The sequence below is a fragment of the Falco peregrinus genome, chromosome 6 (assembly GCF_023634155.1).
Source record: "Falco peregrinus isolate bFalPer1 chromosome 6, bFalPer1.pri, whole genome shotgun sequence".
Lineage (NCBI taxonomy): Eukaryota > Metazoa > Chordata > Aves > Falconiformes > Falconidae > Falco > Falco peregrinus.
The window spans coordinates 64766175-64789701 of NC_073726.1; the positions used below are offsets into that span (position 1 = coordinate 64766175).

Below are 23527 nucleotides of genomic sequence, written 5' to 3' on the forward strand. Positions count from 1 at the left end.
CCCCAGCCATGTAACTTGTCATCAGCAGAAAGTGGGAAACTGCCCTGGCCATCTCAGGCCACTGGGATTTCTCCTTGGTGCACTCCCGCTGCAGCACGCCTGCCACAGTGACAGCCTGCCAACACTGAAACCCACCACCCAGCCTACCTGCACGAAGTCTACATTAGCAGATAAATGAGTCATCCTGAAGCAGGAGAGGACTCAATTGTTTTCCACAGGCAGGAAAATAATGAATGTAACATCCCATACCTTTCCTTCACCTGTTTCCTACTGCTACTTGTTATAGCCCTAGGACTTCTGCAGATTTTTATCACAGTCTGAGTATTCAGATTTCTCTGGACCATTTTTTGAAAGAGAAGACAAATGCACCATGAATGAGAAAGGAGGTTTTTGCCATCTGGGAACATTGCCCAGGAGAGCAGATGTCATTGTGCAACACAGTGGGATTAGCCTCACTCGTGCTGCTGCTGCACCCAGCCCCTCCTCTGCTCCCTGTCATTACTGCTTCAGGCATTTTGCTGTCAGTGAGAAGGGATCTGTGCAGACGTTTTGTGCTGTAGCGGCTGACTGAGAAGCTGATTACTACCATCACCCATTTCACATTTTCTTCCTTTCACATAGATTCTGTCTCCAAAGCTACCGAGACTTAAGGTGTTGCTGACCTGGCTTCCAACAGCATTAGCTCCACTCGTGGTATTGAAAGAAGAGACCTTCTTCTCTCTGACCTCATGGTGACAGCACAGGGCAAATCCTCACAGGCACTTAAAGTGCTGCCTGTGAAAGTTTTGGGGAGGTTTGTGGACATCTTTGTGACTGTGCCTCACTCCAAGTGGTTGAAGTGTGGTGATATCCAGCAAACTTTTCATTCCATTTAGAGTAGTGTGATCTCTATTAAAAACCAGGCTTCTCTGAACTATGTAATCCTTTTCTGGGGATCTAAACTCTGTCTTAACTCATGCTACCTCTTTTCTGTTTTCCACTGGTGTGACATGGCACCTTGTATTGAGCTCCCTGTCCCAGGCACTTTCACTGTTTTTCTGTTTGCTAGAGATGCTCGGAATAATTTCTGCTGCTCCTCACAATCTGGCAGCTGCCACTGCCCACATGACTGTAGCTCAGAGAAGGACGATGCCTCAGAGGCTGGGGAAGCCCAGAGCCTGCTGCATGCGGACACCCCAAGAACCTGGCAGCCTCTTGGGTGAATGCCAAATTCACCAGCCCCCACACAGTTACATGCCTGGATGGTGTTGGATGACTCAGACTCAGCTTTATCACTGGGGAAGACATAAGGATCAAAACTCCCCACACTCGCTTACAAGAGCACAGTAATGGAGTGGAGCTGTGAGAAAATAAAACCCAGAAGGAGCTACTAAGATGGAGCTCAGCCATTGTCTGAGAGCTAATTCACTGGCCTGCTTACAGCTCACCTGCCCTGCAGAGGTCTTCAACAAGCTTCTCCCTTTTTCTGGCTGTTGAAGATGTTGAAGATGTATGGCACATTAACACCCAAGGAAAAGCAGAGTCACCAGCGTGTTGTGCTCGCTGTGCACCATGGTAAACTGGATTCATATAGAAAGTCAAATTATAATGCATGCAACAAACAGCTACACTGTGTATGCCGAAGAGGGACAACGCATCCATGATGAATGAGTCAATATCATTCCCTTCAACATACTTGCATCCTTATTTCAGCCCTTGATTTGCCAGTTGTAAATACATGAGAGGTTCCTTTATATACAACCTTAGCTCAGCATGGTGTATCATCAAGGAGACAGAAACACTACTCTAAAATGTCTCACTTTTCAGACCAGAGCCACCCCCACTTTTTATTAGTCTGCAAACACTGCTTCCATTTTTCTCTATTTCATGTTTTACTTCCTTCCCTTTCCCCTTCTCCTTCTTACTGTGCTCAGAGAGGTTGCTTGTACTCCATGAAATGTTCTCTCATTGCTCTCACACCCAAGCAGAAAAGGATTTACAATGGCATTTTGTAAAAGAAGTTGCATGACAGTTGGTTTCCCCATAAGTACATCAAGAGGTAAGCACACAGTTCTTTTATATTTGAAATTTATCTCAGATTTCTGTGAACCAACTTCCAAATTCAAAAGCACACTGATGAGTTTGAAACCATGGCTCCACATCTGCAAAGTTATAGGGGCAACACCTTGTTCTGGATGCTACAAAGGAGAGGGATATTTGTTAGCAACAGACTTTGGGCCACAGTTGTGTCGCACACTTCACAGAGTTGGGTTTAGCACCTATACAAGTCGTGGGAAAAAGCCAATGGTTTAAACCAGCCAGATCACAGACTCATGTCCGAGCTATGGCAGGGTCTCTGCTGTCTTTGCTGGTCCCTACACCACAGCAGGTTGGAGGGGCTCTCTCCTGTCCACTTCTCTCTGTGTCCCCCACTAAGGACCACTGGTGGCTGTGCAGTCTGGTTACCTGTGCATGTCACCTCCCGTCACCACCCCTACTCAGCGCTACTCACCTCGCTCCCTGCTGCACATCACCCTCTTCTGACTGCAGGGCTGGGGAGGAATAGAGGCTCCCTGGAAGGCAGAGCTGTGATTCCAGGCTCTGGAATTATTTCCAAGTGAGCTTATAAATAGGGATGACTCCCAGGGGCTTTGACGGGAAAAGCAGGTGGTTTTCAAGGATTTGTTTTTCAGCAAAAATATGTGGAAACTGAACCTTTCTTTCATACGCAGAACTTACAAATTAAAATGAGTTTTCAACAGATTCCCCAGCCACCTGTAAAGGCAGCCTGTTTTCAGAGCTGGATTTCCTGGGAGTATTGAGGAAAATCAGAAAAAATGACAGAAACGTGTGAGGTGATCATGAAAGCACTTGGAGAATATCTGCATCACTTTATTTAATCAAGCTATCAAATGCTGAGTTCAAAGCAAGGAAAAGGAGAGCCTCCTTCAAGCAACGTTCAGTTCAGCTGTGGGGATACCTGCCACAAGATGTTGTGGATGCTAAAAAGTTTATACAGATTTAAAAAGTGATGGAATAATTACTGAAAGAAGAACACATCCAGGATTATTGCATATATGGATACCAACTCTGATGCAGGGGATCCCCAGGCCAAAAATTGCTGGAGGCAGGGAGAGCATTTGGGGAAAGTATCACCACATGCCTGCTGCCTTGAGCTTATAATTTCCTTTGGGCACCTCTGTCATCAAGGGATGGGGATGGGGTCTGAATCTAGTTGTACCTCTTGTCCTGGTATGCTACAGTCTTTCTTACACTTTGGGGTAAGGAGACAGCAGAAAGGGAGTGTCTGGCCTAGGGTGCTGGGGGTGAGAGGGAGATGCTCACCTGCTTCCCATATTCAGCCCAATGGTTGTGCCCATCCAGCCAACACCAGCAGCTTTCCAGCCTGCCATGGAGAGGGCATCTGCAACAGTGCAGAAAGATGACCATGGGCAACAAAAAAAGGCAGATCAATTTCTGGCAGTCCCAAAAACATTTGCAATAGCTTTGCAGCCCTTCAGCATGCTCTGCAGCACTCCCTGTCTCTTACGTCCTCCTCCAGCTCTTCTTGCTGTGGATCAAAACCTGCATGAAGCTGCACTTGGTGCTCAGCAGCTGTGATTAAACTGTGACTTTTTGGGGGGAGAGGGAACTGACCTGGTTGTGGTTCAGATACTCATGAAGAACAGGACCCAGCATATCCTACAACCTGGTGACGGTTAACGCTGGACTTGTGCGAGACCCCCCAGCTCTCCCTCAGGCTCACACCTCACCGCGACCACCCTCAGCTCTCCCACCATCCTCTCACCATACCCCAATCTTGCATGTTTCTGCACCGCCCCCCCCTATAGCAGCCTACAGTCCCCCCCCCAGCCAGGCCACCCTCCCGGCAGAGCGGTCCGGAGCCAGGCTGGCTGCCCGGCTGGTGGGGGCTCCTGGTGGACACCACCACCCAGGGACCCGGTGGCAGCAGGCTCAGCACCCCGGCCTGCATGGGTTCCTCCGGCTGGCAGGGGAGCACCAAGGCACGCAGGAGGAGCGTGGGTTTGGCATGGTGGGGTGCTGGCTGGGAGAAAAGCAGCGGTCAGACAGATTGCGGACTGTTTGTTGAGGAGGATGTTGTTTGGGTGACTGATATTTGTGAGCAAAGAAGATGGGGTGATAGTCAGAGAAGAAAAATAGAAGACTTAAATCACATTATAGGTACTATTTTAAGTGCCCACAGCCATTTTTGAGGAGTGGGATTGCAATAGCTCAAAACTGGCTGTCCAATGGGATCAAAAGAAGAGCCTTACAGGTGGACTACAGGAGGTATGTCTGAAGTACTCATGCTGCCAGTTCAAGCGGGGCATATGCACCATGACCTGCATGTTAGTCTCAAACTATCCTCCTAATACTTCTCCATTTTTTTGTGTGTGTTGAATACCACGCTTCATTTTTCTAATCTTCCAACTGTACAGGTCTCCAATAGCTCCAGCAATTAAATCACAAAGTTAAACAAAAGAATGGGAAATTTTATATATATTTCTCACATTTCGTGCTCTGTCAGACACAGACAACATCTCCCTTAACTCCCCAGTTTACACAATTAGTTTTCTAGTAAGTGCTTTTAAAGATGTACATTCCTTCTGGTGAAGACAGCTGCTTCTGCTGGTCATGGGGCTACATGAGGCATATTCAGGAGGGAAGCTGCACTACAGAGTCAGCAGCGCATCACATATGTAAATTGTAAACCAGTAAGTAGTCCCCCCTTAAACTTTATCTCATACTTCTGTGAATTGTAGAGTGCCTTCCTGATCTGCCTGGAATCACTTCACCTGGGCAGATGTCACTGAAGCTGCAGAGCAGGTTGAATGCTATAGAAATTAAGGTCATGACAGTAGAGGTGGCATCAGAAGCTCCCCTGTGACAGTCCAAGGACTGGCCAGCACTAGAGGACTACGGAGAAAGCTTGTGTGCCACCTGACAGGCAGTCGTCACAAAAAAACATTCAAAGCAGGATTTATCCACTAGTGGCTGAGACCTGGGGCTGAGTTTCAGGGGTGCAGTGAATTTTACCTGTACTCAGTTCACTGCAGGGAGTCATGCAGTCAGTACCAGTGGGTTCCCATGCCACCAGACGAGTGAGTGTCAGGAACAATCAAAAGTACAAAACTGTCTTAAAAAGATGAAAGGGAGAGAAAGGGAGAGAAAGGGAGAGAAAGGGAGAGAAAGGGAGAGAAAGGGAGAGAAAGGGAGAACCTGTGCTTCAACCCAGGCATGTAATTTTTTGCCCTCTGAACATGCCAGCCCATGGTATGTGCACTGAGCAGACCCTGACCCTGGTTAGTTAGCAGCAGTATTATTTGGTTGTTGTCGAAGTTTCATTTGTGTAAGTCAACACTTTTGAGTTCCCTGGGTTCCCCAACAAAACCTCAGCAGATGTGGGAATAGATCACCTGGTTACCAAGTCCACATCCTTCATGCCACCCACTGCTATGAGTTACTTCCCAAGATGAGCAACAGCCTTCACAATCATCATGAATTCAGAGCTGTTAAAGGATTGTTCTTTCTTATCTAAGTTGATAGCATTTAGATAGAGAGGAGTCCTGAAAACAGCCTTCCCAGCTGCTATGTAATGAAGATTTTGCATTATTTACAAGTCTTAATAATCATGTTTCAGATCAGGAAACTGCCTAGATGCCACACGTTAACAGGAACAAGCAGAACTAAAAGTTAAGGGGGGGGAGGAAAGAAAATAAATCCAAAGGTTGATCTGGGAAGGAAAAGAAAAGCCAGTGAGCAGTACACATCATGGACTTACTCAGAGTATACAGAAATAGCAGCAGCTAGAGGAGGTCCTGATGGGAAAAACTTTTTTTTGATAGCACTGTCACCAAGTTTAGGTTTAATTAGTAGCCTAAAGTTTCATGCAGTGAAAGTAATCATATCTCAGACTATGCTAAAGAAATGTAGAGAGGGCATTCTCTTAGTAAGGCATTTTAGTTGTTCAGTGAAAAAAAAAACCAAAAAACCAAGGCAGGCATTTTCTTAAGACATGATAGATGTAAGGACTTTCAGTCAAGTTACACGAAAGGAGAGGCTGTGTAATCACTAATACGAGGTCAGATTGTATGAGGACTGAAGGAGAAAAAGGATATGGAAAAGACTCTTAGAAGAATCTACCTGAGCTGAGAGGCAAAATGAAGGTCAGCTGGCCTTTGGGACAGAGGAACAGATCACAGCTTGAGATGGATGCCACGGAGTACAGGTAAAAAACCGTAAACCTACAGGAATTTTTAAAAGGAAAACAAACTGGAAGATGCAAGGGGCTCTCTGCAAAGTGCAGTCAGAAAGAGTCTGCAAGAAACAAGAGTGAAAATGTGTACAAACTATTAAAGAAAGCAGAGACCAATGCCACTTCCAACATCTCCTTTGGACTTAGTAAAGGGAAAAACATTTTGAAAAAAAGACAATTAAGGAGACCAAAGCTGAAGATAGAGCCCAAGAAAATGATTTAGAGAACACACAGTGAAATAAAGCTTCTCTTTGGGAATGGGTAAAGCCAGTTTTCTCCAGTGGTGGGGATATCATGTGTAGACACCTCCCAAGTACTTACAGGTTGAGCTCTGGCACACCAATTAATGGGTCCTCTGACATTGTAGTAAAACATCTGGAAGGAAAATCTAAGCTTATTAAGAACAGATGGACAAGACCCAGGTCAGCCTTTCCTAGTGCTCATATTTTTAAGCTAGATGTAAAAGTAATCTTGGAAAGATAGTTTGAGTTGTTCTGGGACATAGTGCCTAGAACTCAACACCCCAGACAATAGGCTTCATCAAAAGAAACAAGACTGCAAAAGAACAGGAACAAATAGAAAAAGTTGTTTCCTGAATTGCCAAAGTCTGATTCCTGCTGATCTGTCTCCTGCAGCCCATACCTGAGGTCCCCTGCCCTCCCCCAGACCCTCAGCCCTCCGTCATTACCACAGCCACACAGTGATTTGGGATCTTTACTCTCTTGATCCAGAAACAGCCTTGTTAAATAACGCAGTTGTTAAGCATGTCATGCCAAGAACAATATCTGTGTTTTCTTCAGCTGGCAACCATACAGTGGTCGTGCCAGGTTATGGAGCTCAGGCTGATTTTTAGGAGTTTAAATGTTTTGGAAAATAACATGCCATTCAGCATGTTCAATCAAGCATTAGGTTTCTGCAGTTTAATCATCCTGTAATAAATTCTGTCAAAATTGTTGAAAAGTAACCAGTTAAATGTAACCAACAGTGTTAAAGCAGGGGACATTGTGAAGCCCTAAGAACAGGGCAAGAAAATCAATTAGAAATACATTGTGAGGAAAAGATCTCTTGAGCTAAAATCTTTGCAGGCAGAGACAGAGACAGTGCATCTAAGTATGTAGAAGAAATATTTATATGGAAACAAAATGCAATCGATCTTTCTGAATTGTTGCTGGTTCCTGCAAAGCAATTGCTAAAGAAATGACTGGAGAAGTGCCTCTCCAGGAGATCACAAAGAGAAGCTGCTGCTCCATAACAAGCCCACCCCAACAACAGCCCATCCAGTGCCAGTCTGGCTGGCACAGAAACCAGCAAACTCCACAGAAATCCCTTTGGCTACTCACAGCATTCCTCAGGTCAGACCTTTTCCACCACCATCTTGGTGACTCTGAAACTGTCAGTCCCAGGCATGAGGCAAAGGCCATTTAACCCTTTCTCAACAGAGTAGGGAGATCTTCAAACGCTTCTTTCCAGGGGAAAAAAATAAATTAAAAGCCCACAGGTCAGATCCATGCTTAGAGCCTGCCAACAATTGCACGTGTTGTTGATGGCTTGCAAACATTTCTCATCTAAAAGGGGGCTGAGGAATGCTTTCTGCTCAGTGCTCCGGAGGCACCCAGGTATTCCAGAGGTAGCAAATTTATAGTACCAAACAAAACTCCCATGAAGAAGTGTTTACAGATTAAGTTGCTTTTCACTTTTACTAGCGGTTTCTGCTCTCAGAGTCTCACTGACCAAAATATTCCCAAACCTTTTAATGTTCAATAAGCTCTGCTTGGGATAGAGGTTCAATATCATCTTATGCCAGTCAAAATCTGTGCCGCAGCCCACCCCCCTCCCTACCCCCCACCCCCATCTTCCCCTGCTTCTTTATCAGTGTTGGCACAAACAGGACTGGAAACCATCCTTGCTGAACAACGTATTTTGGATTTGGGTTTTGTGGGGGGTTTTGGCTAGGTCACTTTTCAAGTAGGTGAATGCTCTGCATCTGATCCTCCCCACTCCAGTACAGTCACTAGCAGTGGCATGGTGAAAACAGCAGCAACACACACCTGGAGGTGGGACTGCCCCTTTTGGCAGTGACACACAGTAAGAATTGCAGAGAATGACCTTGAAATAGTGCAAGCTGCTCAAGAAGCACTTCCACTTCAGATTTGGTTCTCCAACACCTACAAAGCCCACAACAGCTACACGCCAGCAGTCCCACATACAGCACACAGTTACAGCTGCACGTACCAGACCCATGCCTGATCTTCCTAATATAACACCCAGCACCTAATTTCTGGAGGCTGCAAGAACTCTCCCTGCAGTCAGAAATAGTTTTGACTTATTAGAAGATCTCCTTTTCTTCCAAACTGCATGTTTGCACCTGTCCTCTCCTCTCTGCCTGGTTTCTTTTTTTCCAGACCACAAAACCCCTTTTGTAGTGGCTGACCTGCCCCTCAGCAGGCTGTCTCTTACCTTCTCCTCCCCCAAGGAGGTTGGCAATCACACCCCAAAGCCCACCTTTCTCCCACACAATAAGTTGTTTCTTCTGTCATGGTGGAGAGGAATGGGGGAAGATGGTTTGTACAAGGGCATCATCCCACAGAACATTTTCTCTAACAGCAAAACTCTTCCCAAACGCTCCATCTCCCAGCCCCTATCCTGCCCAAAGCCTGCACATGCAATCCCCCCAATAAGCCAATGAAGCCATAGACAAAATTTATGCAACATTGCAAGGACCAAGGCAGGGTGACAGCTGGAAGTGGTCATTATTCAGTCCCTTCCCATCCTTGCAAGCTTGCAGCTTGGAGGCAACAAGGGGAGGGCAATCGTGGGGTGAAGGCTGCCCATGTACAGCACCCACTGGATGCTACAGCAAGGCAGCAAGACTGTAAACCAAAAAATTTCTCTATATAATCTCATCTATTTATAAAATTAATAGCTTAAAACAGACTTTCCATTATTGTTTGTACAAATAATACTCAGATTCATGTTTATGCAAAGCACAGATGCAGGTCTATGACAACTGACAAATCCTAAGCAAACAGCTCTCCAAAATCACTGCAGTTTTCCAGTGCAGTGATATTGACAGAACAGGAAAGCAATTAACTGTTGTGTACCACTTCACTTATTGAGAAAGATATATGGCAGATAACTTGCTGCCATATACTTTTATATTTAGTTTTTTTAAAAATTTCAGAATATCATAGATTCAGGAGAAAGTCCATTCGTCTAACTTTCACTTTTACTTCTTGACTGCATGGAAAGCTCTCTGCTCACCTGTGGCTGACAAGATCAGATCACTAACTTGCAAAAGAATAATGTTCAGGCTCCTACAAAAGCGGTGGGACATGGAAGTACACTAAATGTGGCAGCGCAGGGACTCAAGTCAGCTGCCTTTGGGACATTTTCTGAGTATTGTGCCTGAAGATATCAAGCTTTAAGAAAGCTGATGAGATCCTACACGCACCCCTACTCTTGGCTCCTCCCACTCATAGCATGCATAACTGAACCACTTGTGACTTCTTTTCTGAATTGCAACAGCTTAAACAGCAAGACTGTTTTAAAGTAAACCATTAATTTAAGTTTATTTAAAATATTTGGCCAGGTTGATTGGGTCTTTGAGTGGTCTAGTGGAAAATGTCCCTGCCCATGGCAGAGGGGTTGGAGCTAGATGATTGTTAAGGTCTCTTCCAACCCAAACCATTCTATGGTTCTATGATTAATTTTTCTTTCCATGCTATCAGTCATCCCAAATGTTATCCCACCATCCACCAAGTTTCAAGTACAATGTTCATCATCCAAGCTTTCACCCATCCATCCCAGTTGGAGCACACACCACTGGGGCACTTCTCAGTTGCCTGGAGAAGTGCCAGGCAGCAGCAGAGCAATTAAAAACAGCCATCACCAACCAGCAGCCACAAAGCTCCTTTACTTCACTGCTCATGCTGCAACCACTGGCTCTGCAGCCCTGGTGGGATGCTGCCATGTGCCATTATTCAGCTCACCGCAGACTTCCATGCTGTTAATGTCATGGTGCAGTGGGGATCTAACTTCAGCAGCTGTGATATCCCCGCTTCTCTTGACCTAAACCCGGTGGGGATAGAGCAAGGACAGGGTGTCACAGGGACAGGCAGACTTGACATAGAAGAACAAGGTGAGAAGTGTCAGCAATGTGACCAGGAAACAAAGCAAAGTTAATTGCCAGGATTAATTACAAACCATCCTGGCTTTCCTCCTTCCACAGTCCTCACCCAGTCTCACTTTGGTACATCAGCAACACCACAGGCAGGAACCATCCCTGAGTGACTATATCAGTGAATCAAGTGGTGCCACTTTTGCCAGCAGTAGGTGTCACTGCATCAGGGTACACAAGGCAGGTACATCCCCATCCCAGGCTAGTGATAAGGTGGGGGGTTATAGTTTAGCACTTTCTGCTGGCAAAAGAATAGCACCTACCAAACAGCAGCGTCCCAAAGTCCTTCAGGGGTTGGATATTGGTTCACTGCAGTACAAAATGTTCTAAAGCTACTATTAAAATTGAACAAACATTAAAAAGAGATGTACTAAAGTGTAATTTATTCCGTGTAAATTCAAAGGAGGTTCCACCATTCATTACAGGATCATACATTGGGCCCCACTGCTGTACTCCAAGATATAGGCAGGGTAAATCTGGTGCTTCTCAAAGATGACGAAGATGGAAGGGTCTGTCGGGTCGTTCACACAGCTGTCGTAAAGTCTGTTTGAATTAACAGCTCTGGGTGGAGGGCGAGGGTAATCTGGGTTTCCCTGAACAAAGTCTCCAACAAGAACATGAGCTACAAACATGCTGTAGCAACCACTATGAGAGGAACAGTACTTGTGAGAATAGCTGGCATCTCTGGCAAAGTAGCTTCCTAGGGACCAGAAAAAGCCACAAGTAAGACAATACATCAGCTGAGGAATAAACATCTATCAGCACTTTGGCAGCCAGAAATTCGCAGGCCCAGGTAGCTCTACACCCATCCTTGCCAGGTGTTTCCACATAGGCTTATTTTAAAGCATCGATACGCTCTAGCCACTTCTTGCCATCAACCTCCCAGTCCTGCCTGCCCAAGAGTTTTGCTAAACAGCAGGAACCTGAGGCAAAGAGGGGTGGGTTTAGCCCCTCCAAAAATGGGATCGCTGTGGATGCTGCCTGCAGCAATGCAGATGCACGCAGCTGACAGTGCCCTAATGGCATGAGTGCGGGAGTCAGGGACAGTCAATCACCTCACACCCACCCACCAGCCCGGCTGGGGTCTGCAGCCCATGCTGCTACAGCCTCTGAACCCACACTTATGCACTTGTACCTTTTCCATACATTGTCCCATGAGTCCCACAGATCCTCCAGTCGAAGTTCTGCTCACAGATGGCAGGCACGTGGGATGGACTTGTCCCGTGGAACAGGAGTCGCTCATCCACCCATTTTGATTTACTGAGCTTCTTCATCTGCTCCTTTTGCCTAGGGACAAAAAAAAAACCCCAAACCCCAACCAAACAGAAATTAATGACATGTTACCCTGGTTCAAACAAGGACAATTTCCCAACTCAGCTCCTCCTACTTTTGGGTCATGGAGGAACAGTGACACAAACTGCTCTCAGTGGGGTTACTGCCTGCTTTGCACTTCTGTTGGTACCCGGCTGCACAGCTGGCTCCTTCCAACAAAACAAAAAGTTCTCAGCATTGCTATGGACTGTGTCACCCACAACTTCATACCACATGAGAGAGTAGAGAGACAAACATCACTTGACTGGGAATTGGTCAGTTCCCAGGTTATATAAATCCTGAATGCATAAATATGGTTATAAAACTGAGCTGTATGAAGCCACAGCAGAGACTGTATCATCTTTACCCCTATCTTTATCACATTAAAAGTCTGCTTTTTTTTTTTTTTTAAACTCCTATGTGGACGACACTAAAACAAAAGGAATAAATCTGAGATACCACAGCTCAGTCATGCTGAAGGAAAAGAACTTTCTTTTTGAATAACACTAGCAAGAAGCCCCCACACAACCTGTTAGGTTATGTGATAAAAGGCTCATTTCCACACAGACAAAAAGCATAGAGACAATCCCAACAGCATAATCACAGAGAGAGGAACCCCAGCCCCGGCCACTTCTAAGGTTACCCCAGGGGAACCTCAGCCCCAGGAACCAAGGGACAACCAGCACCGTGAGCAATGGAAAGAGTCCAGAGCAGCTCACAGACATAAGGGGGGTACTGTCGATGAGAATATAGGACTTATTATGGGACAGAGGGGAAGAGCATTTGGGGCTTGCACAGGACTTGTAATGGGATGTTTAACAGAGGAACTGTAGGTGGGAGAAGGGAGGGGTCATAATGGTCTGAGGAGGAACAAACACAGGAAAACAGAGAGATAAGGGGGTAAAAAGGACTGGCCAGTAGACTTGTCTGACCATGCCCTATGCCTGATCAGCACAGTCTGCCCTGATAGGGTACTCATTAAACTCCATTTCTAACTCTTACTTGGGTGATGGACCTTCCAGCCTGTGTGCATGCGCATGTATGGGGGTCTGGGTGCAGCAACCGCAGTAGGACCTTCGGTCACAGGAGCTATACATCCATAGCACCAGTAATGACAGCAAACAAGGGGGTGTGTGTCAGTATGTGATCATTAACCAACATAAGGCTGAACAGCCAGTGAGGAGGGTAGCTGGCCTGGGAGTCAGGTTTTGAAAGAGTCATAAGTCTGGCCAGATGCTGGAGAGACCAGAAGGTCTGAGCTTGCTTACCAGAGGGACCAGGAGGTCCAGGCCAAGGCTTTCATGGTGAAGACATCATAAAATCTATAGCAACTCACTTGCATGTGTGTGTGTGTGTGTGTATGCAGAACCTAACTGAAGATGAGAGGATCCAGGGGCCAGCGCGTTGGTAGGCTGAGAGTCTAAAGACCAGCCCCTAGAGGGACCCATGCATGTACATATGTTCCAGTAAAAGGCTTGCATCCCAGCCATCCGGAGGAAGGGAACAGGATGATCACAGGGGGACCTTATCGCTATCTACAGCTACCTGAAAGGAGGTTGTAGACAGGTGGGTGTCAGTCCCTTCTCCCAGATAACAAGTGACGAGATAAGAAGAAACGCCCTCAAGTCCTGCCAGGAAGGTTTAGATTTGTTATCAGGAAAAATTTCTTCACTGAAAGGGTGGTCAAGCGTTGGAACAGACTGCCAAGGGAGGTGGTGGAATCACCATCCCTGGAAGTGTTTAAAAAACACATAGATGTGTGGTCCTGGGGACATGGTTTAGTGGTGGACTTGGCAGTCCCATGTTAATAGTTGGACCTGATGATCTTAAAGGTCTTTTCCAATGCAAATGATTCTAGGATTCTAGGATGAGGCCATTGGTGCTGTTTATGATTGCATGAGTGCTGTGCTGTGTTGAGTTTCATGGCCAGCTGTGTGCTTATTCATACCTTTTGTGTGTATGTGTGTGTTTGTGCGTGTGTGCCTACTGGGAACATGTGCTGAACCTCACTACCAGCCGGACACAGGCACACAGATACACGGCAGGCTCACCTCTGCTGGGCTGCTGGATTTGGCGACTCCTAACGCTAGTATGGAGGACAATAGATCAGGAAATACCAGTCTTCTGCTGCCATAAGGATAATGAAATAAAATAGATACAAACCACTGAAAAACTTGCCAAAGTGTGGGGTTCTGGATCCTCTGCATTTGGTGGATGCAGTAATTTTTCATTGTCTTCTCAAACAGCCTCTTAATTTTCCCATACTCATGGGAAGTGCAGCTGAGCTGTACCAACTGAAAATTTTGGAAACACCATAAATAATGTATTACTGACAGCAACAACTCCCAAAGTCCAAAGGACTCACCAACCTCCTCACATCAGGGGAAAAGTCCTGCCGGTAAAATCACAAGCCTCTGTTGTCTTTCCAGTTAACCATCCTCTCCCCACCTTCACATTCACCCAACTATGTGGAAGCATAGGCACTGACTGAGGGAGATGAATGCAATCCCAACGAGCTTCCTTCGGTGGACCCACCTCTGCATCTAGGTTACTTTTACTTCAAAGTAACCTGAAGATGAAATGCACAGCAGTATTCATGCTGCTATGAGAATAATGAATATCAGTTTCACCTTAATTTGACATTATAGCTCCTTCTAGCGTCTTCCCTGCAAGGCTAAGCCCTAGTTTTAACACAGCAAATAATATTTTGCCTCAAATCAACAGAGGAAATACTGGCACACCCCCTTAAGATGCAGCTCGTCCAGTTTATCAGAGGACCAGGTGCCTTGGGAGAGTGCAAAGGACAGGTCAGACCCGTAGTGGAGAAAAGGGTCTTTCTTATCCAGCATGGTTTATGTAGGGGGTCTCAGGGAGCCTCCCAGGAGACACAGGTCTATTCTGAATGTGAAACTCTCAGTGCTGGTTTACCTCATGGTTTCTTATTTTATAAGACATATTTAAAAACTAGGAATATCTCAACTGCCTTGGGTCACATTCTCAGAAAAATCAGTACAGGACATGGTTTGCCCTACCCCTTGGAGAGCTGGAAAGACATACCTTGAACCCAATATCAGGCAGTGCAGATTGGTCCCATTGTGGAGGATAGATGGAACATGACAGAGTCATGTTTTGGCTGCAGAAAAGAAAAAGAAGCAAGTCAGTCCACGATACTCCTAACTAAATCCCTCTTCCAGAGGATCCAGCCACTGTTATCACTGGATTTTTATTTTTGTTTTAGTTTCCACATTACCATTGTCCCTTCCTCCAGTTTAGATTTCCACACACGTCCTAGTGGCACTAATGCATCTCTTGGCAGGTCAAGACTTTGATAGGAGAGCTTCAAATGAGGAGTAACATGCTCCTAGCTGAATGGTTTGTACAACTGTTCCAGCTAGCCCTCCATGTGTGCTGCTTGAACCTCTAGGAAACAGGAGTGCGAGCCCTCTCCCTCCATGTGGCTACTCATCTCTAAATCCCTGGCCAAATGGGTGGCCTGCCCCTATTTGTCCAAGATCAAGCTTGTCAGGAGGCTGCGGGTGGAGGCTTGTGCCCTGCAGGCACTACTTCACTGGTCAGTGCTCAACAACTTCCAGCATTAATGCCCTCCTGGCATGCATGTCTTAAACCAGGCAACAGAAGCAGTAGCATCCATTCAGGAGCTACAGTTTGTCTCCCTTTTTTTGAATGAACCCACCCTTGGTTGAACTGACCCTTAAATTGAACGCTTAGCTTCAAATGCACCGTCTGCTAGTGAGTTTCTGAAGCAAAGGTGGCTCTTTCTAAAATAAAGCAGTAGCAAAACTGACTTCTGCAGCAGACATACTCAAATTCTGCCAAGCTGAACTTCCTTTAAAAAAGCCGTAAGATAGGGTATCCCAAATAAGTGCATTCAGTTTACTTCATTTAGAGGGATTTGCTTCTGTGTTTTATTCTGTCCTCAGCTTTTCAGGGGATGACATCTATCTGTTCCACAGTTCTTGGGACTGGCAGTCCCATGCTCCTACTCTGCGCACAGTTTGTTTAGTACTGTTGGGGTATAAATCAAGGAATAAAAATCCCTGGCACAGTTGTGTCAGCCCTATGTGGCCTTGCTCTCACAGAGAGAATAAAACTACTCTAGGGGTCCTTCACAGCTGCCAGAGACTGCCACCAAACATCCCTTCAGCACGCTTCACAGAAGCGTTGCATAATTTACAAATATTGTCACCACAAAATTTGCCATTAAACCAGTCAACAAAAGGTATCTAAACGTGAATATAAGAACTCTAAAACTGAGGGTATTCTTAGCAGAAAGGTGCTGTCAGGTAGCGACATTATTAAATATATTATCTTCTTCTGAAGTATATTACCTTCTGTCTTGTCCACCTTGAGAGGACCAAAATTTTGGCCATCGGGCAACTTTTCTTCGAGTTCCATAGGTCAAATTTGTTTGGACCATGTCTTGAAATAAAAACACAATGACTCAATAATTAGATAATTTATTGTCCAGGGACATACCCTTATATGTTTAAAAAAGAAACAAAGCAAGAGGTAGCCCCGAATACCACGTCAAGGTGCTCCCTTTACCACACCTACCCCATACTTCAAAACCATTCCCACTTGTGCTGCTCTGCTTGGAGATCAGCAAGGCCAGCCACCTGCTAGCATAGGTTGTGAAGCTCAAAGGCAGTCAACTACCAACTGCACTTGCACATGCATTCACATCCAGGCTGTTGGCCAGAGAAAACCACATCTGATGTCAGGCCTACAGCAGGGAAGAGTTTTCAATACGATGGAGGCCATAAATCTAGCTTTCCTAGCAGCACAGGATTGTTACATGGTGCTAAGAGGAAAGTCTGCCCTCCCTTCTTGGTCCTGCAGCAATATCACAGAGCACATGCTGTGTGACATAGCTAATTATCCATTGTTTCCTCCTTTAAACACCACCCTCTTTATTCATGCCAGGAAACAGATTTAAAGTTTGGAAAGCTAACGGGAGTTTTAAGATGGGTAAATCAGAAACAGAAAAAGCATTTCTCATTTTGCCGTTTTTCTCTCTGTGCAATCAGCCCTAAATTTTCCTTTGCTGCACCTATGTGCTTTCTCACTGCATAAGTAGTTTGCAAGACGTCTATCATGGGCTCACTTCTTCACCATTTGACTTCTCAGTCCTTTTTTTTTTTTTTCCTTTTTCATTCCTCCTCTTTAGTTGTATAAACCCAAATGCATACGCCAGATGCCATGAAATATTTACAGTCGGCTCTTCTGCTGAATATACTACATTGTCAGAGATGCTTTTTTGGCTATAGATGCGCAAGTCTAGAAGCTCGAGCAGGGTATCTCAAAACTGCAGAGAAATGTACATGCTGCTCAAGTTCTGCTTGGAGAAAACTTACAGGAGGAAAAAGACCTGTTCAAAGAAACCCAGACACAGGGTGAGAACCCTGCATGAAGGAGGCTGCCTTACAGCCTGCTGCACTGTATAAGTGGCTTAAAATAAGGAGCTACTTCACCTTCAAAGTCTAACTCATACATCTGAGAACCAGTTGTGAATAACACAGTGCCTTTCTGGTCAGCTAGAAATTCTTTCTCCAGATCTGCAGATGTTACCGTGGCAGAGCAGTGATCCGGATGCTGTAGAAAGAACAAGAAAATAGTCTTTGGTTTAGGTGACACTGTGGGGAAAAAGCAGTATTTTCCCCGGCCTGTATCACTGAATGCCATTTTGAACTAAGTCTTAAAGGCTTCAAGCATTTTGTTCTTTAGCGAGAGGGGTAGCCCACAGAGAACAGCTGCTTGTAGCAACAGCAACCAAGCAGCCTTCAGCCTGTGTGTCAGCTTCAGCCAAAAGGTGTCTGTCATCTCTGGAAAATGCCCCCACTTTCAAAGCCAGGCCTTTGAATGCTTTCACAGAGTAGCAGTACTGCTTTGATGAACGGAAAATTAAGAAGACAAACCCACCAGGGCATCAGAGCAGCACTGCAAGGGCACCCAGCAGCGCGTGTGCAACACCCCAGCTGCAGAACAACGTGCCCTAAATAACTCTCCAAAGACGGCTTAACAAGAGCTTTTGGCATGGACAGCAGATGGATCTCACCTTTTCCCCATACTCAATCCAGTGCCCAGAATCATCAAGCCAATACCAGGTGTACTCCATTTTGGGAGCAGGTGGATGAGTCAGAAGATACCACAGGTGCAGAAGAGCTGACCAACACCTAATCAGAAGAGAAATCCACATTAAAGTATGGGTCTTTTCCAAAGCTGTCACACTATGTGATATCCCTGGTCTGGTTAGAAGTCTAACTGCTTCTTAGAAAAGGAGACCCCTTCAACCTGGGAAGTGCATGTTTGGCCCAGAACAAATAAACTGATGTTTGTACATTTATGTGGCATGGTAAGCACCACAGAAATGACCCTGACCTCTCTGGGCTGGACAAAGGTCACTGTTTTTCTCTAAAATATATCTTTCTAAAATACACATTGTAAGAAAATAAAACTTGACAGAATAAACTCGGCTTGTTATAGGAAGGCCAATAGTGCCACCTGGCTAATAAGAATAAGATTTGGCTTTCAGGCAGTGTGTGATCAGCTGCAAAAGTCAGGACGTCTTCAGAGGGCACTGGTGAAAGCAAAGGTGATGCTCACAGGTACTCTACCGGGTGCAGGTGCCCAGGTGCTGGCAGCAGGGGCTGCAGGGGTGGCCTCTGTGAGCAGATATCCACAATGCAACACATGGAGGACCCCATGCTGCAGCATGTGGACATGCCCTGAAGGAAGCTGCAGTCCATGGGCAGGAGCTCATGCCAGAGCAGGTTTATCCTGAAGGACTGCAGCCCAGAGGAAAGGAGACATGCTGGAGTGTGGGAAATTTCTGAGAACAATGCAGTGGTGGGGGGCAACTCTTATGGACTGAGACCAACGCCCATTCCCCATCCCCTCTGCATCACTTGTGGGTGGGAGGCAGGGGGGAAGTAGAAAAGCTGGGACTGAAGGAGTGAATTTCAGCCTGGGAAGAAGGTGGATGAGGGGAAGGTGGTGTTCTAATTTTTGGGTTTGTTTCTTATCATCCAAATCTATTTTAATTGGCAATAAATTAAGTTTCCCCAAGTCAAGTCTGTTTTGATCAGTGATCTCCCTGTCTTCCTCTCAACTCATGAACTTTTCTGTCTTACTTTCTTCTGTATCCAGTTGAGGAGAAGGTGTCAAATTCCTTTGGCAGGGGAAATCACTTACCAGCAAAGTCTTTGCTCTGCAGTCTACCCTGGAAACACAGTACCTACACAGAGACGAAGCTGAAACAGGTAGCCACCAATAATTCCAATTCAGAGGATTTTACTTTGCTTGATGCAGTGCTTTAGCCTCCTTTGAAAGTCCCAGTTTTGGACCCAGCCAATGCTTTTCCATGCATCTCATCACTTTGCTGCTCCTACAACATTTCCCTATCGTGAAGCACACAGACACAGCTGAGACCTGCCCACCTGCATGCCATGGAGTTTGCAAGGGTCTGTGGCTGAGCTACTCAGGGTTACCCAAAGAATTTGAGCACCCTATTCAAACAGAAACTGAAAATGATCATTTATCCTGCTCTGATGCTCTTCATGCCTTGGCAGGGACCACGGGTATTCAGAGCAGGCTAGTCAGAGGAAAACGTCATAGGAGGAGCTCCCTTACAGAGCTGGTTACAGTACAAAGGTCCACAAACAAAGGCTTGGCAGCCCCTGGACTGCCAGAACAAAGAGCAAGGAAGGACCCACATCTCCTTCACAGCCTCAGCTTGCTCCAGCACTGCCTTCAGACCATGGATGCTCTTTGTACGCAGTAACACCAGCCAGGCCTGTTCCTAGAAAAATGCTCACACTTAATTTGCTCGCAAATCCCACTGCAGGAGATTCATGAGATCCAGCAGTTCTGGGAGATTTTTTTGGATGTGGTGGTCCCTTTTCTCCCCTCTGCACAGCAGTGTGCTGCTGCTGCTGCTGCTGTGGCAGAAGAATTTGAAGTTTGTGGATTTGAAGTGTGGGATTTGAGGGGCAGAAGATAAACAGAGAGGAAAGCGGGGGAGGAGGGTGGGATGATATTTCCAGGCAGCTTTCCTCCATTGCTCCCCCATCCCTGTTCCCTCTCGCCACTCCATGGATGGATACTAACCCCTGCCAGCTCCCCTGTCAGTACCCAGGGCTCCCAGTCTGCCCTAACCCCATCGGCTTTCCAAAATGCCCAGTTGTGCCCTACTTTCACTTGTCAGCATTTCTGCTCCTGGAAGGGAATTTCCACTTACCAGATAACCCCAACTAGAAAGAAACAGAGGTGAAACAACAAAGCAGATGGAAAAAAAATTACCTAGCAAGACAGATCTTCACCTTTTACTGAAGATTTTGCTATCTGGTCTTGTGCAATTGAGAGATACCATGTAAATTTGCTTTTTATATCTCCAGAGGAATAACTTTATACAGAGGGAATTTTATACGTTAAAAGCAACCTCATGCCACCTTTTTTCTTACACTTCTCCCTCACATAGAAGAAAGGATGAATTAATGAAGATATAAGTGCAGCTTACCATATGACTAACTGCAAGCAGGTATCCTTCCAGCAGACCTTATAGCCAAGCCCACAAGCTATGAAACCCCCAGCTTTCTCCATCTGCCTCCCTCCCAGCTCAGCAGCACCCCAGGAAAGCTGCCAGAGCCCGGCACACGCCACCTCCCAGCTGCCCTACTCACAGTCATGTCATCAGGCTGCTCAGTCACCACCCCTGGGAGCTGAGGGCACCAGCCACGTGCCTGCCAGTTGGATGAGCCCTCTGAACCCTTGCTCCACATGGGAAAGGTCCCCCAGCTGCAGTAAGACCTTCAGAAAAAAAGTACAACTGGCCTGTGATAGCTCCTCATGAACTCCCAACTGCACATCTGTACCTCGCTGTCTCTCTCAGGGCCTCTCTCCGTGGGACATCATGGATGCCTCTCCGCTTAGCCACTGACCCTTAGAAAGCGGAGCTGAGTAACACTTCCTTCTGGTTATTGCGCCATACTACGCATGCGCATCTGCAGACCGGCCAGGCACAGCTGATGTTTTTGGCAGATGCACCAGTAAAATCAACATCCCTACAAACTGGCATCGTTTATCCCTACTGCCTGGTTCCTGTCATCATGCACCAGCACTTAGCTTGTGTCAATTCCTCCCCTCCTTCCAGTGGTTGGGCGTATTCAGGACCTTCTCCTTTCAAGATTCCTGCCAGGAGCAGCTTCTGCCGATCATCATTCTTTGAAAGCCAAAGCTGGCATTGCCTTGCAAAGCAAACCCCAAATCTCAACACAGAAAGCGGGTGCATCTCTCAGCACACTCTCTGCATTGGTTATTACACCATTCAGCAGGGTTGCAGCATGCAGCGCTGCACGGAGTGACCCAAACCAGCACAAACCGAGCACAGAGCCCTGTGGGGCAGGCTACGTCAGCCCACACAGAGCTCTGCACCTTCCCAAGAATTTGTATTTGTATTCCTTTACCCTGCAGGCTGATCCTCTATTCCATTCTTCCCCACGGAAATCAGAGAAGGGTTAGGAGCTTTCCACTCTGACCTCCAGCCTTTCTGTCTAAAGGCGGACAGTTTACCAGCTGTGTTCTGAAGCATAACGCTTAACAACAGATCAAATAGTACTAAGTACATAAACTTGTTCAGATGCAAACACTTTTTGGTTGTGGGGTGGGTATTTTTGTTATACAAATTGCATTCAGCTGAATTGGCCAGAACATTTTTATTTCCTGATGATCTACTCAGGCCAGATCAGTATTGGCTGAAACACATAAATCTCTGGTTTAGTTTCTGGAAAGGTTGCGCTGAGTACATTTTATAGACATAGTACTGAGAGAGAAAAAAAAAAAAAAAAAAAGCACACCACCACAAATGAGATTATGAAGTTGAACTTTGTTTCTTCCTCCTCTAGCCTTTTTTGACTGACTTTTGATCTCCCATATGCTACTCCGGCAGACATGCTCCAGAGCGGAGGATCGCACCAGGGGACCATGGGGAGCTTTCCATGAACTGGCAAAACTGTAAAGCGAGCACGGAGCGAGTGTGGGTGCCCCGGCCCTCCTCCCAGGGTGGGAAGCATTGAGGCCCTGGCAAGCGGCAGCTCTGACCCAGCGTATGCAGGACCAGGAGTGAAGGTGGCCAAACCCCCACCCATATGAAAGCAGCGCCCAGAGAGTGCAACGGCTGGGGCATGGCACGGCAGTCGCCATGCAGTCGCACTAACAGCTTAGAGAGGCGAGCTCAAGCTGTGGAAATCACTCTCCCAGAAGAAACTGAGCTATGGTTTCCACTCAGCCAAAAGCCAGTGCCAGAAGGCATGTGGCATCCCAGATGGCTCCCACGTAACCGCACAGGGCCCAAGTCATGGCCGCAGGGAGTGCCCCAGCCTGCTGCTGCTGCCGGAGGGCACCCGGGTGGGTGATCTGCTCTGCCTGGTGGCAGAGCTGGAAGGGGAAGGAGAAAGGTTAAGGAGTGTCAGGGAGTGTGAGAGGGAGATAGACTGCTGGAGCCGCTCTCTACCGTCACTGAGACAAATGCACGGCACGGACACATCACAAGAAGCGGAGGCTCCCCTGCCCTCTCACCATCAGGCAGGAGAGGACCTAAGAGGTGAGGAGGAATGGTAACAGGTCCCTGCTCAGGGCAGCAAATGAATCACCTCCCAGCCCACTTCCCAGGTGCCCCTACACAATAGGTGTGCGGAACCCGAGGGCCAGGAAAACAATATGGGCAAAGGCCTGTCCAGGTTAGAGGGGCTGCCTAGGGAGAGTTGGTCAACCCCAGGCATCACAACCGCCTCTGCTAAGAAAAAAAGAAAGGTGGCTGTCATCAGTGACTCCACTCTGAGAGGAACAGAGAGCCTGACATGCCAATCAGACGCAACCCACAGGGAATCTGCTGCCTCCCTGGAGCCTGGGTGAGGGATGTTACTAGAAAACTCTCTGGTCTGGTACAGCCCTCTGATTATTACCCATTACTGGTTTTCCAGGTGGGAAGCTATGGCAGGTCCTTGTCAAAACCTGAACTCCTTCTACAACAGGATGACCCATTTAGTGAATGAGGGAAAGGCCGTGGATGTTGTCTACCTAGACTTTAGTAAAGCCTTTGACATCATTTCCTGCCTCATTCTCCTGGAGAAACTGGCTGCCCATGGCTTGGACATGTGTATTCTGTGCTGGGTAAAGTGCTGGCTGAGCGGCTGAGCCCAAAGAGCGGTGGTGAATGGAGCGACATCCAGCTGGCGGCTGGTCACAGGTGGTGTTCCCCAGGGCTCAGCACTGGGGCCAGCCCAGTTTAATATCTTTACCAATGACCTGTATGAGGGGATTGAGTGCACTCTCAGTAAGCTTGCAGATGACACTGTACTGGCTGGGGTGTTGATCTGCTTTGAGGGCAGGCTGCAGAGAGATCTGAACAGGCTGGACGATACGCTGAGGCCAATTGTATGAAGTTCAACAAGGCTCAGTGCCGGGTCCTGCACCTGGGTCACAACAACCCCACACAACACTACGGGCTTGGGGAAGAGTGGCTGGAAAGCTGCCTGGCCAAAAGGGACCTGGGGGTGCTGGTTAAGAGCCAGCTGAACATGAGCCAGCAGTGTGCCCAGGTAGCCAAGGCAGCCAAGAGCATCCTGGCTTGTATCCAAAACAGTGTGGCCAGCAGGACCAGGGAAGTGATTGTCCCCCAGTACTTGGCACTGGTGAGGCCACACCTTGAATACTGTGTCCAGTTTTGGGCCACTCACTGCAAGAAGGACATTGAGGTGATGGAGCGT

The 23527-nt window shown here is 46.9% G+C and overlaps 1 protein-coding gene across 4 annotated transcripts; it reads right to left on the reverse strand.

The window, feature by feature from the left end:
• Positions 1-10799: 10799 nt before the first annotated feature.
• Positions 10800-21539, reverse strand: LOC114011610 (protein mono-ADP-ribosyltransferase PARP12-like). Of its 4 annotated transcripts, none has more exons than XM_027784011.2 (8): positions 20595-21539; positions 17821-17938; positions 17237-17357; positions 16094-16184; positions 14802-14877; positions 13908-14038; positions 11569-11720; positions 10800-11133 (listed from the first exon to the last, which is right to left on the reverse strand). In XM_027784011.2, the coding sequence occupies exons 1-8, from the start codon at positions 20627-20629 to the stop codon at positions 10853-10855; spliced, it is 1005 nt and encodes a 334-aa protein (XP_027639812.1). In that variant the 5' UTR covers positions 20630-21539; the 3' UTR covers positions 10800-10852. The 4 variants fall into 4 exon arrangements, with proteins under 4 accessions (XP_027639812.1, XP_027639817.1, XP_027639814.1 ...); XM_027784016.2 differs by having other exon boundaries at positions 20636-21535; XM_027784013.2 differs by having other exon boundaries at positions 20444-21535.
• Between the last annotated feature and the right edge of the window lie 1988 nt (positions 21540-23527).

Excerpts from the sequence above, each read along its gene's own strand:
- LOC114011610 (XM_027784011.2), bottom strand. The coding sequence starts at position 20,629 with ATGTGCAGTTGGGAGTTCATGAGGAGCTATCACAG. Across the intron at positions 14,878-16,093 it reads CAAGGTGGACAAGACAGAAG|CCAAAACATGACTCTGTCAT; the intron begins GTAATATACTTC and ends TCTTTTCTGCAG. Across the intron at positions 14,039-14,801 it reads TGCCTGATATTGGGTTCAAG|TTGGTACAGCTCAGCTGCAC; the intron begins GTATGTCTTTCC and ends CAAAATTTTCAG.